Here is a 21,286-nt window from a genome sequence, read left to right on the forward strand (position 1 = left end):
CTATGCATTAGGTTATTTTTAATGAGCGCCATACTGCAATAGTGTGCACACCACATTTTATTGTACAGATCCCTTAATCTTACAGAAGCAAACGGTGCTTGCAGTTATTACAGTGCATCCAATCTACGTGAAGGCTTTTAAAGGTATAGAGGGAGAAGAGCCAATATTGAAGATATTGCTAAGACACTAAGAGAAAAAAAAGACCACTAGATCAAAGGTTACATATAGAGAGAATGGCGGAGTGGAAATGATGCAAAATAACATAGCAGTGAATGATTATTGTTGCTGTTTGCATCACAGTACTTTACTGGCTTCATGTTCAACATTTATGGATGTCCATTCTTCTTTCTTTTAATATTAATAGTAATTATAATAATGGTGGCACATCTGAGATTGACTTCAGAACTATCTGACAAATTTCCAAACTCTCTACAGAGCTACCCTATGAAAATTGGGGTTGGTTAGGGAATGCGGCTGCTGTGTGCATGCATGCTTTGCACATATCTGGGCACTGAGCAGCTTGCTGAATATGTAGCCCTCAGAAGCCCTGATCCTTTATTCAAATGCCCTCAGACATACTGAACAGCACCTCCCTCTTAAAGCCCGATGCTGCAGAAAGCCCCAAAGATCAAATCACTTCTCCTTCACCCATTCGCATGAAGGACCCTTACTCCGCCCCCAAAACCACTGACCCCCACCTCCCAACACCTGATGTGAACTTCAGTGATGCTCTAGTCTGTACTTCCCTCCCACAGTCATGGTCCCTTCGGAATCAGCACATATGATTCCAGGGAGTCCCAGTTTCACCAGGGATGCCGTTACCATCCTGCTGGCACCACAGCTAACATGGCTGCCTATTAGTGTTTTAGCAAACATGTACTAAAGCACCAGTAGGTGGCACCATGGAGCTGGCAGGAGGGATTTGGCATTCCTCCTGCTGTTTAAGATGGGACCCTTCACAATGATGGTGAGGTTGCCTGAAGGGCTGTGGGTGTATGTTCAAAGGGGAGAGGGGGGAGGGGTCCAGGAGCCATTGGGGTTCAGGCAGGGTTTGGGAAGGAAGATTTCAGGGTCAGGGGAGGGTTCTACTGCTTCTAGGATGAGGGTAAGGAGGAGGGACGAGATTTAGCAGGGGGGGGGGGTGGTGGATCCTTCATGTGTTTGGGTGCCTCTGGAGTGAGGGTTGGAATCGGAGGTTGGAAGGGGGTCTCCATGGCTTGGGTGCTGCCAGGGAAAGGGAGAGGAGATTGGAAGGGGTTTTGGGTAGGTGTGGATATTTCATATGAATAAGTTCCTGAGGGAGAAGGGAATTGGGGGGGGGAACCCTCTTTATGATCCGGTGGGAAGAAAGGGAGGGATCGAGGTGAAGCTTCTTTATTCAGAAATCAGGAGTTGGTGGAGGGAGGGAGGGTAGTATCTGAGGCCAGGGGACCTGTGTATTGCTGAATGATAAATTGGGGGAAGGAGGGGAGCTCTTTGCCAGTCCCGGGGCACTGACAAAGAAATCTAGATTTAGGGGTGCCTAGGTTTGGAGTGCCTAACTACCCTCTCCTGTCCAAACTTTGCACCCATTTTATTAGCAGCTAAATTTGGCCATTGAGAAGGGTGACATTTTCAACAACAGAGGTTTAGCTGGCTAATTCACAGCGCTAGCTGACTAAACCCTTTGAAAACAGACCCCTATATAAAATAATCTTATCTATAGTACCTGCCCACAACTTCTGCCTGGGCACAGTGTGGCTCACTAGGGAGGTCATTTGCCAACAGGAGGCATGGGTAGGGGAGAATCAGTCTTTCAAGGCACTTAGGGTTTTTTCCTCTTCTGGAGCTTTTCTGTAGCCAGTCCTGTCAGAATTAAAATAAAAACCAAAAAACAAACCCCACATTTCACACAGTTACTGTTTTTTTTTTCAAAAAAATAAAATCCTTTACTGATCACCTATTGCAAGAAAAAAAATCCATATCTGCAGCATAAAGTGCAGAAAAAATGTGTCCATCAGCATAAAAAAGCAGCTTAGTCTCTCACACTGTAGCAGATACTGCACACCCCGGCCACTCTCTGGGTCAGGAACCCCCTCCTCCTGGGCACTGCTTCCTTGGGTGCAATGGTTTCTGTATCCCAATAGCAAACTATCAGTCCTCAGAATAATCCTGAGCTGATGCTTCCCTTCAGGCAGCAACTCTGAAAACAGAGCTCCAAGCCTGGAAATCTTCATTCCACTCTTTTTCCAGTCTAGAAGCACCCTTCGTGGACAGGAGGGATTTACACCTCTCTTCCTCGAGACTACCTCTGGCTCTTCACAAAATTTAGGAATTCACTCTTTTCCCCTCTGAATTGGATCTTTGGGGAAAACTAGGAATTCTTCTGAACCCCTCAGCAGCACCCCCCCCCCCCCCCCTCTGGTCCTAGAAGCAGGCAGTCTTTTCCCCTTGGAGGAAGACCACCCTCCACCAGCTCCTTGCTTTAGCCAGAGGGACACCCCAATGAACCTTGTGCTCATGTGTACACAGGGGTTTTGTTAAACTGCTGACATCTCCCACTGGGGAGTACCAAACACCTACCACTCCTTCTCTGACATCACTCTTTACATTCAGGTTCTAGTGAGACGACTGTGCACTCTAGTAATGGGTAAATGTGGGAACCCCCCCCGTACATATCTATACGAAGAGGAGGTGAGTGTAAATATATAGTAGATTTGGTTTAGGGATGTCCCTGGATTTTACCCTGCACATACACTGTTGGTTTCCCATTAGAACACAAGGGGTCACCAGAGCACCATCAGTGAAATTCAGGCCAGGAGCACACATGGATTTTATAGCTGTTGCAGTTCTCAAACTCAACAGTTGCTGCTGTTGAACTAAATTGCATAAAAACAGGTGAATAGTAGGGCATTATATCAGAATATTTATTGCTTATGCATGCTACAGATTTCAGCAGTGATGAATGTTTGGACATAACTTTACGTGTCAGACTTTAATACATATTTCAAACATGGCAGAACTGCAGGCCAGTCCTCACCATGTTTATAAGGAGTAGTGCTAAATTTACCTGGCTGCCGGGCGTGCTGGGAAAGCTAGTGTTAAAGTAAAATTAGCTTTTGTAACAGTGCTAGCACTCAACTGCGTTACCAATTTTGCTTCCTCTTCTGTTTTCCTTTTAAAGCAAGGAATTTCAGCTGTAGTGATAGTCCACTTTGATATGTAGAATTAAGGATCAATAAACAGGTTGCAGGTGATACCGTTTTATTGGACTAATGATGCATCTGTGACAAGCTTTTGAGAGATATCCTTTCTTCATCAGGTCAGTGAAAAAACAGCACAGATACATTGGGTTTAAATAGCATGGAGACATATAGGTTTTTGTCTGTCTGCATATGCCATCAAGGCTCAGTAAAGGGTAGTGGTGGTGGTAGGGAAATGATAGGTGATGAGACAGTAATACTTTGCAGATGAAAGCACCAATATCTGAAAATGGGTGAGAAGGCCAATGGCCTTAATGAGTTCTTTTGTGAGGTAGATATCACCCCATTTACAGAGGAGATTGTTTGGTTGGAACAAGAAAACTGAAAGTGGACATAGCCATGGGCATACCTGGGAACTTTTGATTTCTGATCACACTGAGAATGAGCAGCGGATGAGGTGAGGGGGCGATGTGCAGAGCAGGAGCACTTTCTCCTCGCTCTTACATACACTCACACTCTCCCACATAGATCTATTTATTTATTTATTTATTTATTTTATATACCGGCGTTCCTGTATGAACATACAAATCAGGCCGGTTAACAATGAAACTACCAACTTCGCACTGCTTTTCTGTACCCTCTCTGACTTAAGATCATGGTGATATTAAGTCGGAGGTCCCAAAAGTAAAAAATAATTACAAATTTAAAATTTTAAAATTGGCCTACGGCTCGCGGGTTGAAAACCGGATGCTCAATTTTGCCGGCGTCCGGTTTCTGAACCCGTGGCTGTCAGCGGGTCCGAGAACCGATGCTGGCAAAATTGAGCGTCGGCTGTCAAACCCGATGACAACCGTCGCTCCTGTCAAAAAGGAGGTGCTAGGGACGCGCTAGTGTCCCTAGCGCCTCCTTTTACCGCGGGCCCTAATTAGCATAATTTTATTTACTGTATCGTGCGCACAGGACACTGGCCTATGTGCGCACTGGGACAGCGAGCACTCGCCCGCTCTCCCGCGTTTCTTTCTGTATCGGCCTGTCAGTTACCTTGTTTCAAAGTGTTTGATCATCCTAATTCCAAATGTTTTCCATTCTTGTATATTCATAATGTTCCCTTTAAATACCCTCATTAGGAGGTTAAGGGAGTGATTTTCTTTTGACAAGTGTTCAACCACTGAGCTGCAATTCCATTTTTCTCTGTAATGTTTTATGATATATCTATGAAGATTAATTCTTATCCTTAATTTTTGCCTTGTTTCACCAGTGTAGCATCCTTCTTCACATTTCTTGCATTATCATGTAAACCTGTGTTATGCAAGTTGGCTATTCATAATGGACTTCTTTGTGCATGAAGGATGGAAACTGGAGTCAGGAAGATAGTGTCTTACCCACTCACTGTCAGAGCAATATTGGAAGTGACTGCAGGACCGGCACAAAGGATTAGGTGACCTAGACACCTTCTGACTTGCGTGTCCCCCCCTCCCCCCAGTTATGTGGCCACCCCAGTCTTGGCTCTGACTCCTACCTCGTTCTTGATTGCGCCTGCTGAATGTGTGGTTTTCTGGGCTGCGAGCAGGTTGGGTGCCGCTCATGGCCTGCCGAATCTCCACTCCTCTTTGACACTGCTCATGACCCCACATGGCTCATGCCCCCCTAATGGTTGGCACCCTAGGCCCAGACCTAGTTCATCTAGTGCTTCTGCTGGCCCTGAGTGGCTGGGAGCAGGGTAAGAAACTACTGCACTCCTGGCTAAGTGTTCAGAGAGTACATCTGGGGGATGTGATAAAGATTGCAGAGTGGTAGGCAGGAGGGAGCTTGGTGATTTGGAAAGAAAATTGAGGAATGGAGGGTGAGCTGGTTCAGGGTGCTCTGGCTGCTTTGTTTTTTAAATGTGGTGGATTGGAGGGTTAAGGGGAGCATCTGTACCTAGCCTTCACTTATGTCAAATGTTTTCTGAGGTGGGGGTCTGTTGGACTGGGCCTCAAGGCCCACATACTTTTAAAATGTTTGCATTGTATTGTCACTTAACCGACTATATGCTTGGAATATCTCTACTGTAGGCCATCAGCCAAACTTCAAATATTGAATAAGTTATTCAGCTAACTCCCCCAAAACGCCTCCCACATATCTGGATACATTTTATCAAATTAATTACTTTAATTTATTCGGATAAGTGGTGCCTATGTTCAAAACTTGACATTTATCCAGATAAACCAAAATTTATCCAGATAAATAAATGCCTTTGAATATCAATCTCAGGGTAACTGTGCTGTTTCTTCACTGACCTGATAAAGACTAAGAGAGGATAATTCTGGAAAGCTGTATTAAGTTAGTCAAATAAAAGGTATCACTTGCAACTTATTTTATTTATTTATTTATTTATTTATTTAGAGTTTTTATATACCGGCAATCATGAAAACATATCTTGCTGGTTTACATCGAACAGGAGTGCATTATAAACAAAAACTAGAACTGTGGTGTCCGAAAGTACAGTTACATTTAACAAGGGTAGCCGAACTTGGAGAAGGAAGAAGAGAGGAGAGAAAAGAGATGGTTAAACAATATACAATTTAAATATAGTATACAGAATAAATGTTATATACAAGAGGAGTGGTGTTTTAGGAGTCATTGGAATGTGTCATTGGGTTGTGTCCGGAAATGCTTGTTTGAATAACCAAGTCTTAAGTTTTTTCCTAAAAGTTGGGAGGCAGGGCTCCTGTCTGAGGTCTGTAGGAATGGAATTCCACAAAAGAGGGCCAGCTGTGGAGGTGGCGCGATCTCTTATGGTGATGTGTCTGGTCGTTTTCGCTGGGGGAACTTGGAGGGAGCCTCTATAAGCATCTCTAGTAGGTCTGGTAGAATTATGTGTTTGGAGAGGGAATTGAAGATCGAGAGTGGTAAGTTGATGTATAGTTTTGTAGGTGATGGTTATGGCTTTGTACATGATGCGGAAGTAGACTGGTAACCAGTGAAGCTCTTTCAGGACGGGGGATATGTGGTCTCTTTTCCTTGCGCCTGTCAAGATTCGGGCTGCTGAATTTTGAACCATCTGTAGGGGTTTGGAGTATGATGATGGTAGACCTAGCAATAGGGAATTGCAATAGTCTAGTTTCGAAAAAATGACTGCTTGGATGATCGTTCTGAAGTCTTGAGCGTGGAAAAGAGGTCTTATCCTTTTCAGGACCTGAAGTTTATAGAAGCAGTCTTTGGTTGTTTTGTTGATGTGTGCCTTGAAGTTTAGCCGGTTGTCTATTATTACTCCTAGGTCTCTAGCTTGTGTGGTAGGCAGATTGGTAGGAAGAGAACTGTTGGAGGTGTTGTTCTCAGGAGAGATGAGTAGGATTTCAGTCTTAGAGGAATTTAAGATGAGGTGTAGGCTGTTGAGTAGTTGTTTGATTTTTTTGTGGCATGATTCCCAGTAGTCAAGAGTATTAGAGTATGTGTCTTTGATAGGGATGATGATTTGAATATCATCTGCGTATAGGAAAAACTTTAGATTGAGGTCGGTGAGAAGTTGGCAGAGAGGAAGAAGGTAAATATTGAATAGAGTCGGAGATAAAGATGAACCTTGTGGGACTCCTATGGCAGAGTTGAATCTTGAGGATTCCTTGTTTTGGAGTTTAACTTTGTAACCTCTATTGTTGAGAAAGGTTTTAAACCAGGAAAGGACGGTGCCGCTGATTCCTATGGATGACAACTGGTTAAGGAGGATAGCGTGGTTGACCGTGTCGAACGCTGCGGACAGGTCCAGCAAGATCAATAGGTATGAATTTCCTTTGTCAAGGCCCAGTAGGATATGGTCTGTCAAAGAGATAAGGAGGGATTCTGTGCCTCGATTTTTTCGGAATCCGTGTTGTGGGGTGAAGAGAAGATTGTTGTCTTCGATGTAGTTTGAAAGTTGAGAGTTGACTAGTCTTTCCATGATCTTGGCGATGAATGGAAGGTTAGCTATGGGGCGGAAGTTGTTAGGGTCCTTCGGATCAAGGTTGGGTTTCTTTAGGAGTGGTGAGATTGAAGCCATTTTGAGATCATCTGGGAAGGATCCTTGGGCTAGAGAGCAGTTAATGATGTTTGTCAATGATGTGGCTATTATGTCTGGAATTGACCCTTATATGCTTTTAAAGCAAAAGACTGATGCACAGTGTATTAATTACATTTATGATTTATTGATTACTTTTCAGTGCTTCTGAAAGTGATTGATTAATAGCATGGCCCTGGCTGAAGCTGGGCACAGTGCAGACACATTCTTGGCAGAAAACTTCCCACATGCTCTCCAGTGCATTTTCTTTCTTGATCCTAAACTACAGTATCTTGCTGCTGATCCAGCCCTAAATGTTTGCATATCTCGCACACCTTCGGTTTGTAGGTTGCAGTCTGTAAGGGGCTTGGACGTTAAAGGCTTTCTCCCATTTTGTCTATGGAAAGCATGCTTAGTGCATAAGAAAGATAAGGAAGCAGAGAATAGGAGTGAAATGTCATTTCTCTCAAAGGAGAAATTTAAATAGTGGAATGCTCCAGGGATCTGTACAGGAACCGATGCTTTTTAATATATTTATAAATGATCTGGAAAAGGGAGTGATGACGAGTGAGGTTATCAGATTTGCAAATGACAAAAAATTATTGAAAGTAGTTAAAATATAAGTCGATTGTAAGGCATCACAAGAGGACCTTGCGAGATTGGGAGCACATTACATTTAATGTGAACAAAAAAGTGATACATATAGAGAATAATCCAAACTAAAGGTAAACAATACTGGGTTCCCTATCAGGCATCACTACTCAGGAAAAGGATCTTGGAGTCACTGTAGACAGAACTTTGAAATCTATGTGCAGTGGCGGTCAAAAGAGCAAATAGAATGTTAGGCATTATAAGGAAAGAAATAGAAAATAAAATGGAAGATGCTATGATGCCTCTGTATCAATTCATGGTGCGACCGTACTTTGAGTATTACATGCAGTTCTGGTCGCCCCATTTAAAAAAAGATGTAGTGGAACTAGAAAACCTACAGAGAAGGGTAAGCAAAATGATAAAGGAGCTGGAACGGCTCCCTTATAAGGAAAGGCTAGAAAGGTTAGGGCTCTTCAGCCTGGAGAAGAAATGGATGAGAGGAGATATGATAGAGGTCTGGGGTGGAATGGATAAATAGGTAATGAATATTTACTCTTTCCAGTAGTACAAGGACTATGGGACACTTTAATTCCATAAAGCTAATAGGTAGCACTTTTAAAAACAAATCAGAGAAAGTATATTTTTCACTCGGCGCACATTTATCTGTGGTGAAAGCAGTTAGAGTAGCTGTGTGGAGCGGACTTCTTTGTGCATGAAGGATGGAAATTGGAGTCAGGAAGATAGTGTCCTGCCCACTCCTGGATGCTTCCAGCTTTGCTCTGACAGCAATGTTAAGTGTATAGTAATAGCATTGCTGTCAGATCAATGTTGGAAGTGGCTGGGAATGGGTAAGAAACTACTGCACTCCTGGCTAGGGGTTCAGGGAGTGTTTAAACAAGTTCATGAAGGAAACGTCCATAAATCACTATTAGCCATGAAGCCCTGGATATGAGCAAGAAGAATTGGATCAATTCTTTGGGATACTACTAGGCACTTATGACCTGAATTGGCCACTGTCAGAGACCTTGATGGACCTTTGGTTTAAACCACTTTGGTATTTCTTAGGTTCTCATGGGCCTTAAATGTTTCTGCTGCAGCAGTAATCCACAGATATTTCTGTGATCTGTTCACTGAAAATGTTCTTCATTTACAGTTATGTTGCCTTGGTATAACACCCCTGTGTCTAATTATCTTGTAGCCGGGGGCATTAATGGGTCCAAGTCCGAGTGGTGGGAGCCCCCTTGTGCGGACTCTCTTGGCCCTTGTATCCTTAGCACCTGGTGCCTCCACCTGGGGAAGAAGGTATTAATGGGTGGGATTTCCTGCCTTTCACCCCAGGAAAACCCAAATCACAGATGGGACTATAAACAGGGCTGGCAGTTTATTACAAAGATGTACAAGTTTTCTTAGACTACACAACTATATACCTTTCTGCATGACTATATACGTTTCTAAAGGAATTCAAACAGCACATTTATCTACTTGTGGGCATTAGTCCCAGACTACATAACGGAACTATATACATTTCTACAAGATCTTAGCTGGCACATTTAGCTATTTGGAGGTATTCATCCCCACAACATACCACCATATAGAAAAGAAAGGCCCTCTTCCATGCCCTTTGAATCAACACATCTTCCCCCCAACCTATTTCCCTTTCCAATGTATCCCAAGTCTCACCCATGTGAAGAATGCAACTGGATTTGTAGGTCCTACTGGTCAAAAGGAGGGAGGGGAGTGGAGTGCATCCAAACTGCTGTTGCCATCTCCTCTGCTCTACCTATTGATCTATCACCTTCCAATCAGTTGCTGGGATACATATCCTCCTGGGGGATCCAACTCCATCACCCGATCCACCACGGGGGTCCAGGCTATCTCCCAATCTGCTGCTGGGGACCACATCCTTCTGGGTGACCCAACTCTGTCTCCTGAATTGCTACTGAAGTCCACTCCCTCCTGAGGGACCAAACCCCATCTCCTGCATACTAACATAATACATTTCAGCAGAAAAAGACCCAAGTGGTCCATCCAGTTTCCCCAACAGATTTTTTGCTTTTTGCTTTTAATTTTTAATTGTTTTTAAGGGTAGTAAATGCCACTCTGTGCAAATTACCGCCATGCCTTCTGTTACAGGTAAAAACTACTGTTCCATTAAGGTTATCCCCAGGCCTTCTATTATGGGTAGTAACTGCCACTTTGTGCAGGATATCCCCAGTTAACATATGTTACACCTTTTCTTCATTTTCATCCTTTAGCCACAAACAATCATCTGTGTTTATTAGGGATGTGCATTAATTTAAAACAAATGCAGAAAATTCGACAAATAAGGTCGATTTGTTTCATTCAGGTGACCCTGAAATGAATCTGAGGCACCTGAATGAATCGGACCTTATTCGTTGCATTCATTTTAAATGAATGCATCCGGTCTAAGCCTAGGCCCAAGGCCAGGGCCTCGCCTAGGGCATAGGTCAAGGCCCAAAGCAGGGGCCGTGGCCATGAACCAAGCACAACACCAAGGTCTTGACCTAGGCCTGGGCCAATGCCAGGGCTGATACAGGGGTCTCGGTTGAGTCCCCCTGAACAAACTTACCTGATCCATTGGGTATCTGCGGAAGCGGTCAGGCTGGGTCCCAACACTGGGGACTTGGCCTAGGCAGGAGCCTGGACCCAGGTCCGACACCTGAATATATCTCCTTGGTTTCATATCATCTACAGCTTTCTTTCCATCAGAAGGAGTTTGATTCCTATGCATCCCATTTCTTTTCTCCTCCAGTGTATACATATTTAGGTCTTTCAGTCTCTTAAGTCTTTCAGCGCAGACCACACAGTATTGTAATGATGAACTAACTGTGGGATGGCCCAGCAACTTGCCGACTCACCACTGGATGCCGCAGGACCTTGATGGGGCAAGATACCATCATCACCTCTCTAACACCAGTGGGACACCATCAGCTTAAGCATGCACACGTGCTTCTTGGCACTCTAAGTAGACCCCACAGTGGGAAGGAGAGGTTTGGTGCCGGAAGATGACATCAGCACAGCGGTGTATTTAGACCCTCGCTGTGCCTCCAGCTAGTGTCTCAGCAATGGGTCCTCCTGCCTTGCAGTATGAGTTGCCTGTGATTCCGCTTCTTGCTTCATTCCTGTCATGTCTAACCTTGCCTTCAGCCTAGCTTCATCCTTGCCTCATCCAGCCCTGCCTTGTCCAGCTTTCCCTTGCTTCGTCCAGCCTTGCCTCATCCAGATATGCATTGCCTCACCTCATCCAAATTTTATTTGTCCAGCCTTGCCTCATCTTTACTCTGTACTCTTCCAGCTCTTCTGCCTGCTTATCTGGATCTGACCTTTGCTCTGTACATTGACTACTCTCTTGCCTGCCACCTGGAACTGATTTTGCCATGAACCCTGACTATGCCTTACCCACTGCCTGTCCTGTCTTTTGACCCGTCTCTGAACTCTATCTTGGACCGCCCTCAGGACCATCTAAGTCCTGCCAGCTCTTGGAACCCAAGGGCTCAACAGGTGGGGAACAGGTCTGGTTTAGGCGAAGCTCCAGCTTGTCCCAGATCAGGGTGTGTTTGCTGGCTGTCGGCAGGAGCCTAGTAGGTTTGCTTGCTAGGCTGCATTGACCTTGCCACAGCATTAGGACTCACAGTCATTACAACCATTTTGGTTGCATTTCTCTGGACCACTTCCATCTTGTCTCTATCCTTTTGGAGATACGGACTCCATAACTGAACTCAGTACTCCAGGTGAGACCTCACCAAAGACAGTATATGAGGGCATTATCACGTCTTTTTTTCTGCTTTGCTGCCTGCAGATCCTCAAACACTATCACCCCAAGGTTTCTTTCCCTGTCTGTGCACTTCAGTCTTTTGCCCTCTATCACATTATATCTCTTTTGGGTCTCTGGTAAATGCATGACTCTGCACTTCTTGGCATTGAATCCTATCTGCTAAACCTTCAACCATTCCTCAAGTTTTCTTACATTGATTATCATTTTGTCTACTCCTTCAGATGTGTTGCAGATCTTAGGGTCATCTGAAAAAAACAACAAACCATAAAACAACTTTTCCTTCTAACCCTTCTACTACATCACTATCAAAGATATTGAACAGAACTTGCCCCACAAATGATGCTTAAGGCAATCCACATGTCATTCTTCTCTCCTCAGACCTCAGAATAGATTCCATTTACCACTGCTTGCTGTCATCTGTCAGTCAACGAATTTGTAATCCACCCCACCACTTTTGCACCCACTCCCAAGCTTTTTGTGATGGCCTTATCTTTCCTAAGTGCCCCTTTAGCCCCTTGATCATCCAATAGTCTAATCAACAACCTCACAAGATTCCTGCTTCTGATATACTTTTTAAAAGTTTTTATTTTGAGTTTTTGTCTCTGCGGCCAGCTTCTTTGCAAATTCTCTCTTGGCCTATATTATCAGTGTTTTATATTTAACTTGCCAATACTTATGCTTTTTCCTATTTTCTTCAGATGGATCCTTCTTCCAGTTTTTAAAGGAAGCTCTTTAGCATAAAATTGCCTTTTTTTTTTTTTTTAATAACTTCATCTTTATTGAGTCAGAGGAAAATATAAAGGCACTTGGTCACAACACTCAAGTAAATCAAAAACATTGAATAGAACAACGGCTTAGTCTTAACATTTGAGAACCAATATAGGTAGCCCAATGACTCATCAAGTTTTTCCAATTAAGACAGCAAAGCAAAATCCAGCAGTCATTTGGTCTTCCTTCTACCTTTTTTAATGTGAGGAATACATCTGGACTGCGCTTCTAGAATAGTATTTTAAAAAAATGTACACTCTTAATCTTTGTAGCTGCATCTTTCGGTTTTCTTCTAACTATTTTCCTCATTTTATCAGTCTCCCTTTTGAAAGTTTAGTGCTAGTAAATAAGATTTACTTATTGTCCCCTTTCTAGTCATTAAGTCAAATTTAATCATGTTATGATTACTATTGTTAAGAGGCCTCACCACTGTTACCTCTCACACCAAATCCCACGTTCCACTAAGAATTAGAGCTAAAATGGCTCCAGCTCTTATTCCTCAACCAATTGCTCCATGAAACAGTTATTTATTTTATCCAATAATTTTACCTCTCTAGCATGTCCTGATGTTACATTTACCCAGTCAATAATGGGGTAATTGAAATCTCCCATTTTTACACTTCTATCAAATTTGTTAGATTCCCTAATTTCTCTTAGCATTTCATTGTCTGTCTGATCATTTTGGCCAGGTGGACAGTAGTATACCCCTATTGCTATACTTTCCCCAACACACATGGGATTTCTACCCACAAAGATTCCTCTGAGCATTTTAGGGTGAATTTTAAAAGTCTGATGTGCACTGAAATTAGAGGATGCGCAAATATGTCGGGCTTCTGCATGCCAAGCAGATTTTATAAGGCACCTGAGTATGCGCAAAAATGCCACAGTGTGCACATCTCAGAGTTTTTAAAAAGAGGCAGGGCGTGGTCTGGATGGAGTTTGGGCATTTCAAAGCTGGAACCTAAAATGTGTGCATAAATACTTATGCACCCTGCTGCGTAAATTTACTTCTGCTATGGAGGATGTGTAAGTAAAAAAAAAAAAAAGAGCCTTTAGGCAGGGGTTTAAAGGACCTCAGGTAAATGGGTAGTGTACAGGATCTATCTGTTAACTGGTTGAAATGGGAACGAATTGGTAAAACTGGCAAATGAGTCGGCATGCGTCCCTTTTAAAATCCCGCCACTTATTCGGTTGAAGCAGCGTTTTGCGCATACTTGCCCACGCCTACTTAAAATTGGGTGCACTTGCACACAGGCAGCCTATTTTATAATGCCCCCCACCCTGCCTCCAGCCCACCCCTTTTCTAAACCCCGGCTCTTCCGTGCTTACCACAGATACACGCATGGCCAGGCCGCTTAGAAATGTGCTCAGTGCGTGCTCGGCCTGGCCACGTGCATATCTGCTGGGATTTGTGCGCGCCAGGGATTTAAAATCCCCCTTAATGTGCATAGATTTGAAAATAGAATCTATATGCATTATTTTGCGATCTCACAATACTTTCCCTCAAGTTGGCTAAAATGTATGTGTGCTATGGATCCCTATGTGTATTTCAAGCAAAACAGAGGGCCTGATTTTCTAAAGTTTTTCTCTCATTCTGTGGCTATGGGCAGAAAACTTTGTAGATCAGGCCCTGAGTGAGGGGAATTTTCAGAAAGCTAGTTCAATCAGGAAAATCATGATTCATTAGGATAAGTGGCTTTGAGAAATCATTTATTTATTGATTCCATTTGTAGAGTCACCTCGCCAACAAGCATGAAGCAATTTATAACATAATAAAACAATAAATTTACAAGGCCGCTATATCAAATGGCAGAATCACATAAAATATTAGATAGCATCTGTACAAATTGCTCTCCACATGAAACTGAAAATGGTGTGAATGTTGGAGATTCCATCAAAATGCAAGATATAAAGGCAGGAATGTCCAATCCTGGGCCATCCCTTTTTATTTATTTATCTATGTATTTATTTGAATGCAACCAGCTGTATTGAACATCTTGGACCAGGAGGTGGAGGACTTTCTCAATGAGAATCAAATTGACAGAAAAACAGAGTATATATGCACATTCTGTTCTTTATGGGGTCCATATTCAGTCGCAGCAAAAGGGAGAAATCAAACAGTACAGACAAAAACACCAAGGTATTCTCCCTAAAAAACTTGTTTAAATCCACAACTAAATATCAACCTCCAGAATACAGCTCTAATGTAAGCTAATGGAGGAAAAGACCTCAGAATACCGGTGAGTACCATCCATTTAAAGGATTCGCTCTGTTCCAATCATCGGTCTGAAAAACCTCCGACCTTCCTTTATTTCTATAAACGTATGTTGTATTGTTCCATTTTATGCCTTTTTTTATTTGTTTTCAATTATATAATTGCAAAAAAAGTCATGCACAAGACCCACTGCAGTGCATCTAAAACAGTCTATCATTGGTGATAATTAATAAAAATTTAAATTAAAAAAAAAAGTCAATTTTTCAAAATCACCAAAGCATTTCCCCACAGACAAATAATGAAGTGTAATAATTTTTTAAGAATCAACTTAGCTGCATCGTGGTTCTCTTGCGTAGAATGCTCTGATGTTAGTTTCAATTCCTCACCTTTCATTTCCTGTGAATAAAATGCCAACATTGGCCAGCGTTTCGCTGAGAGGTTTCATTGGGGCAATACGATCTCAAAGGAGGATTTAGAGCATGATTCTCAATGAATATCTCCAGCAGTTCTACCTTAGTCTACCTTAGGGCTGGATTTACTAATACTACTGGGCTCTTTGAATCCTGCAGTAACAGGGAGCATAACGGGGGGCAGTCCTGCGATAGCCGGCAGCGATTGCACCTCTGTACCTTTCGCTGTCGGCAAAGTCTTTGCGGCATCAGCCCCGGTGCCACCCCGACTCCTTCTCTTCCGGGGCTGATGCCGCCCCGACTCCGCCCCGATCCTGGTATTGCACGCGATAAGGGACTTTTCACTTGCGAAATGTCCCTTACCATGTTAGAGCCGCTTGGAAAATGACCCCCTTAGTACTTAGTTTCCCTATGAGTCTTTTTGAGTTTTCCAATAATGACATAACTTTTGTTTACTCTAAGACATGACGATAGAGGTACTAAACATGTACTGATCAGGGAATGACATTTTATGTTTAAACATCTTTATTAGACAAAGAATTGAATGACATTTTTTACATTTTAATATCCAATCCATAACTATATAAGCTGAAAGAAGACCAGAGGTCCATGAAGTCCAAATTATTTTTTGTAGTTAAGAGAACCTCTAGGCATAATACCTTTCATTTCAGTCAGTTGTGGGTACCCCTTGTACAGAACAGGCTGGTACAGAAAACTGGAAAGCAGCTTGTTATCAGTTCTACTTTTATTAGCAAGCTACAATATATGAAAATCCATCCTTCTGTCAGCAGCTACTGTAGCAACACTTTTTTTTTTTTTAATCTCTGTACCATTCTTTCCCCTCACATTATTTATTTAGATTTTGCTTTTCCAGGCACTTCAAAGCAGATTACATTTAGGCATTGGAGATACTTCCCTATCCCCAGAGAGCTCACAATCTGAGTTTCTCTACCTGAGGCAATAGAAATGAAGTGACTTGCCATAGGTCACAAGGAGCAACAGTGGGATTTGAATTCTGCCTCTCCTGGTTTGTAGCCCACTCCTCTAACCACTAGGCTGCTACTCCACTCCCCGTAGAAACTTGAAGCACATAATCACAGAGGGTGGCTACTAAAACGTTCAGTGGTCATCATCCTAAAGTGGAGTTATGAGATGGCGTGGGGGTAAAAGGGGAATTAGATTCAGACAGGGACGGATTTAGGATTTTGCTGCTTCTAGGCACTTTTGGAGTTTTCATTCCCCCATCTTCAGTAAGGGTCTGTCGGAGGGTTAACAGAGGACTGTTCTCTGATGACTGAGCTTCAGCCGTTCTTAGCCAGCTTGCCGCCCCTAAATTTATGCTGCTGTGGGCACAAACATAATGGGTGCTTATTGTCAAAATTAGTAAAGATAAATAGAGCCTCAGATCCCAAATAATAATCTAAATATAATGAGGGAAACCAAATAGCAGTGTTTTTGGAATGAACAGTCTTGTATATGATGAAGGTGACCTCAAATATGAACTTATTTCCACATCGACAAGCCAGAGAGTGGGCCCTGCATTGCACGGGCCTCTGAGACAGCTCATTCATGCATGGAAAACAATGGTAAGATGTTTGCTCAATACATTTTTTTTTTTTTTAATGAATTGTAATTTAAAAATCAAAATAGTCCTGCACTATTCAATGTTCAAGCCCAAGAGCGGCTGGTGTTTCGCGATGAGCTTCATTCAGCAGAGAGCAGCCCTCTGTTACCCTGTAACAGACCCTTACAGAAGACGGGGGATTGAAAACACCAAAAGTGCCCAAAAGCGGAAAAACCCTAAATCCGTCCCTGTCTGAATCTAATGGGGAGAGAGAGGGGGAAGTTTGAGATGGGGAAGATGAAAACGGAGATGGAAGCATAAGAAACATAATAGAGACAATGGGGGAGGAATACATAGGGAGTTGAAAGATACTGTGAAAGAGAGAGAGACAGGGAAAAGTAAGGGTAAGAGACAATGGGAGTGAGATGGACAAGGAGGAAAGACAGTGAAGGGGAGAAGGGGTAATGGAAGTGGAGGAGTAGGAGGCGGAGATCGAGATGGGAGAGAGAGACATAAAGTGAAATGGAGAGGCATGAAATTCACAGATATTTCCATAGTGAGGAAGTTGAAGTGGCTTTAGTTTCAAGCGCTACCTCAGTAGCCCTTCTGGTCCTAGAAGCCAAGCCTGAGCCGGGAAGCATGTGCTTATCTGGAGTTCATCAGCAGAAAGCCCAAGCATGAAGCCCATTAGGCTCAGCCATTGCCCAAAGTATTACTCCTGAAGGCAGATGTTTTTGACAATTTGATTAGCAGGCATTGCTATGTTAGCACTAAGACCATTTCGAATGGCTGTTATTCATGTAGCATGTTTGCTGGAATGCCAAGTAAAAGTAGCAGGTCAGCAGTTTCTAGTGTGTTATTGCAGTGATATTGTTGTGAAGGAGGTGAGGAAGATTCAAATGCACTCACTGAAAAGATGGACACAGTGCTGTTTACCACATGAAAGCAGCACCCTGTGGAAACCCAGAGGATTGCATGCAATAAATTGGGACTGTATCCATTTTTCTTGGTTATGCGAGACTGAATCTTTTGCTTTTGCTAAACGGGCTCATACTTTCACAAATAGTTTTTGAGGACTCTGTGTGACATACAATTTGCAGCACATGCAATTTTTCAGTGCCTTTCTATGTGAAGCACGGGGGGAAAAGAGTTCAGATTTTTTCAATAATGGCCTCTAAAATTAACTGCAGAACAATTTGCCTTTCGATATAATACTTTCCTCATTTCCCAGTGTTTCTTCTCAGATTGTTTCACTTAAGTTAAAATAAACTGCAGTCAGTCAATGATCATAAGTTGCTGCAAGTTCCCTTACAGACCTCAGTCATTTGCCCTGGGAAAGGCATTCCTGAACTGAACTAATTATATTGTTTTCATTTGCTTACCTCCTGGTGTATAATATTTTGGATTGGTGTCTTGTAAGTTACAAAGGCAGACTATTTTTATATTCAGAGAAGATATTTTGCTGAAGAACATCTAAAAAGAAATCATGTTCCTGTTGTTATTCAGGGCCTGTAAATAACCATTTTCAAAACTGAGGAAAACAAATAGTTGAGCAAAGGGCCAAGCTATAAATATCCTGAATTATCAATATCCGTTTGACACTTGCTATGAAAGAATTATTTTATTTTATTTCATTTTCTTTACGTATGGGAATTATGTTTATGTTATACACTTAAATTTGTTTTATTATGTATGTAAACTTGTAAACCGTCAAGACGGACACGTAAGTGACCCCATGTGCGGTATATAAAAAACTTTTAAATAAATAAATAAATAAATAAATAAATATGCACTTGTGCAAGGCTGTTTAAGTAGTTAAAGCAAGGGAAAGGCCAGCAATGGGAGCCTGATTGATATTTTGATTGATATTCATGGTCCAACCCAAGAAGGGTGGGTCTCTGTCTACACAGGTGTCTGCATGAGGCACTAGTAAATAATGGCAGAAAAAGATGCCCATCCACTCTGCCTAGCAAGTTATTTAGGGTAGTAACTGCCGCTCAGTGCAAGCTTCTCCCACACCCTCTGTTAAGGATAGTAACTCCGGCTACATGCAGACTACATCCATACCTTTTGTTAAGGGTAGTAACTACTGCTTCAAGCGGATTACCCCCATACAGAAATGTTAAAGTTAGCACATTTTAACCTATTTCTTAATTCCTATCCTCTAGGCACGAGAGATCCACAGTGGTTATCCTACGCCCTTCTGAATTCTATTACTGTTCTTTTCTTCATCACCTCTTCTTGTTGGCATCCCATGCATCCACTACCCTTCCTGTTAAGAAATATTTCCTAAAATTGTTTCTGAAGTTTCAAAGAATAACTCATAGTTCTACAGTTTTCTTTCGATTGGAAAAGATTTGATCTTTGTGCATCATTAATACCTTTCAGATATTTGAAAGTCTGTATCATATCTCCCTGGTTTCTTCTCTCGTCCAGAGTGTACATGTTCAGGTTCTTCAGTCTCATCCAATAAGTTATTTTATGCAGATCCCACACCATTCTGGTTGTCCTTCTCTGGACCACTTCCATCCTGTCTCTATTCTTTTGGAGATCCGCTCACCAGTATTGAACACAGTACTCCAGGTGAGGCCTCCCCATTGGCCTGTTCAGGGACGTTCTCTCCTCCTTTTCTCCTGCTGGTTTATGCCTCTCTCTGTGTAGCCCAGCATTTCTCTAGCCTTAGCCACTGCTTATTACATTGCTTTGCTGCCTTCAGATTGTCAGATACTGTCATCCCAAGGTTTCTTTCCCGGTCCTTGCATATCAGTCTTCTACCTCCCATCATGCACAGCTCCTTTGGACTTCTGCGCCCCAGCTGTGTGACAGTGCATCATAGCTGCTGAACCTTTGATCACTTCTCATTCTCTCTACTCCTTCAAGTGTGTTCATTGTGTTGCAGATCTTAATGTCATCTACAAAAAGACAAACTTTTACTTCGAACCTTTCTGCAATATCGCTCACAAAGATATTGAACAGAATCGGTGCCAAAACTGATCTTTGAGGCATTACACTAATCACATAGGTGTAGATTTTATAAAAGTACGCCCACGCGTACTTTTGTTCGCGCACCAGGCACAAACAAAAGTATGCTGGATTTTAATAGATAAGCGTGTAGCCACGTGTATCCTTTAAAATCCGGGGTCGGCATGTGCAAGGCTGCCCAAAATCGGCAGCCTGCGCGCGCCGACCCCGGATTGGACATGGAATCGATCGAAATCGGAGCGGCCTCAGAGGGTACTTTCCTTCCACCCCCCCCTCACCTTCCCCTCCCTTCCCCTACTTAACCCATCCTCCCAGCCCTATCTAAACCTCCCCTACCTTTGTTAGAAAAGTTACGCCTGCCTGAGGCAGGCGTAACTCATGCGCACCGGCCAGCCAGCGGGCAATTCCTCGGCTCGAGAGCGGTTTCGGAGGCCTCAGCCACGCCCCCGAAATGCCCCTGACCAGAAACCACGCCCGCTGCCCCACCCCCGGGTGACGTGCCCCCGCGACACGCCCCCTGACACACACCCCAGGAAAGCCCTGGGACTTACGCGCATCGTCAAGCCTATTCAACATAGGCTCGGCGCGCACAGGGGGAGCTTGGGGCAGGTTTTCGGGGATACGTGCGTATCTTACGCGTGTACCCCTTTGAAAATCTGCCCCTAGGGACTTACTGTCATTTGAAATGACAGTCAGTGGAATGGTGAATAAAACGGAAAATATCATAATGCCTCTGTATCGCTCCATGGTGAGACCACACCTTGAATACTGTGTACAATTCTGGTTGCCGCATTTAATAAAAGATATAGTTGCAATGGAGAAGGTACAGAGAAGGGCGACCAAAATGATAAAGAGAATGGAACAGCTCCCCTATGAGGAAAGACTAAAGAGGTCAGGACTTTTCAGCTTGGAGAAGAGACGGCTGAGGGGGGATATGATAGAGGTGTTTAAAATCATGAGAGGTCTATAACCGGTAAATGTGATTCAGTTATTTACTCTTTTGGATAATAGAAAGACTAGAGGGCACTCCATGAAGTTAGCATGTGGCACATTTAAGACTAATCGGAGAAAATTCTTTTTCACTCAACGCACAATAAAGCTCTGGAATTTGTTGCCAGATGATGTGGTTAGTGCAGTTCGTGTAGCTGGGTTCAAAAAAGGTTTGGATAAGTTCTTGAAGGAGAAGTCCATTAACTGCTATTAATCAAGTTTACTTAGGGAATAGCCACTGCTATTAATTGCATCAGTAGCATGGGATCTTCTTGGTGTTTGGGTAATTGCCAGGTTCTTGTGGCCTGGTTTGGCCTCTGTTGGAAACAGGATGCTGGGCTTGATGGACCCTTGGTCTGACCCAGCATGGCAATTTCTTATGTTCTTATGTTTACAATCCGTTCTTTTGTTTTGTTTTGTTTTTTGCTGAAGACTTGGAGAGAGGTTTGACAAAAGCTTTAAAAAAGCTGGATGATTACCTAAACACTCCACTACCTGAGGAAATTGATGAGAACAGCAGAGACGATGAAAAAATTTCTAAACGCAAGTTCCTGGATGGTGAAGAACTGACTCTTGCTGACTGCAATCTTCTGCCCAAGCTTCATGTTGTCAAGGTAAAACATTCATGCTGGTTGCCTGCCAGTCCTGTGATAAATCAAGTGTTATACAGGCCAGGGTGGCCCATGGAAAAGTAGCCTGCCTCCAATGCACTGGTATTGGAGGCGGGCTACTTTTTCATGGGCCACCCTGTATAAAAGGAAATCCATTGGACAAGT

The 21,286-nt window shown here is 43.0% G+C and overlaps 1 protein-coding gene across 4 annotated transcripts in view; it reads left to right on the plus strand.

Moving 5' to 3' along the window:
* Positions 1 to 21,286, plus strand: part of CLIC5 (chloride intracellular channel 5) — a 277,757-nt gene that overhangs the window by 249,485 nt on the left and 6,986 nt on the right. For all 4 annotated transcript variants that reach the window (XM_029596073.1, XM_029596076.1, XM_029596074.1 and 1 more), the window contains exon 5: positions 20,943 to 21,124. In XM_029596073.1, coding sequence (XP_029451933.1) covers positions 20,943 to 21,124 — 182 coding nt within the window. The remainder of the gene's footprint in view (positions 1 to 20,942; positions 21,125 to 21,286) is intronic.

This window comes from Rhinatrema bivittatum, chromosome 3, assembly GCF_901001135.1.
Source record: "Rhinatrema bivittatum chromosome 3, aRhiBiv1.1, whole genome shotgun sequence".
Lineage (NCBI taxonomy): Eukaryota > Metazoa > Chordata > Amphibia > Gymnophiona > Rhinatrematidae > Rhinatrema > Rhinatrema bivittatum.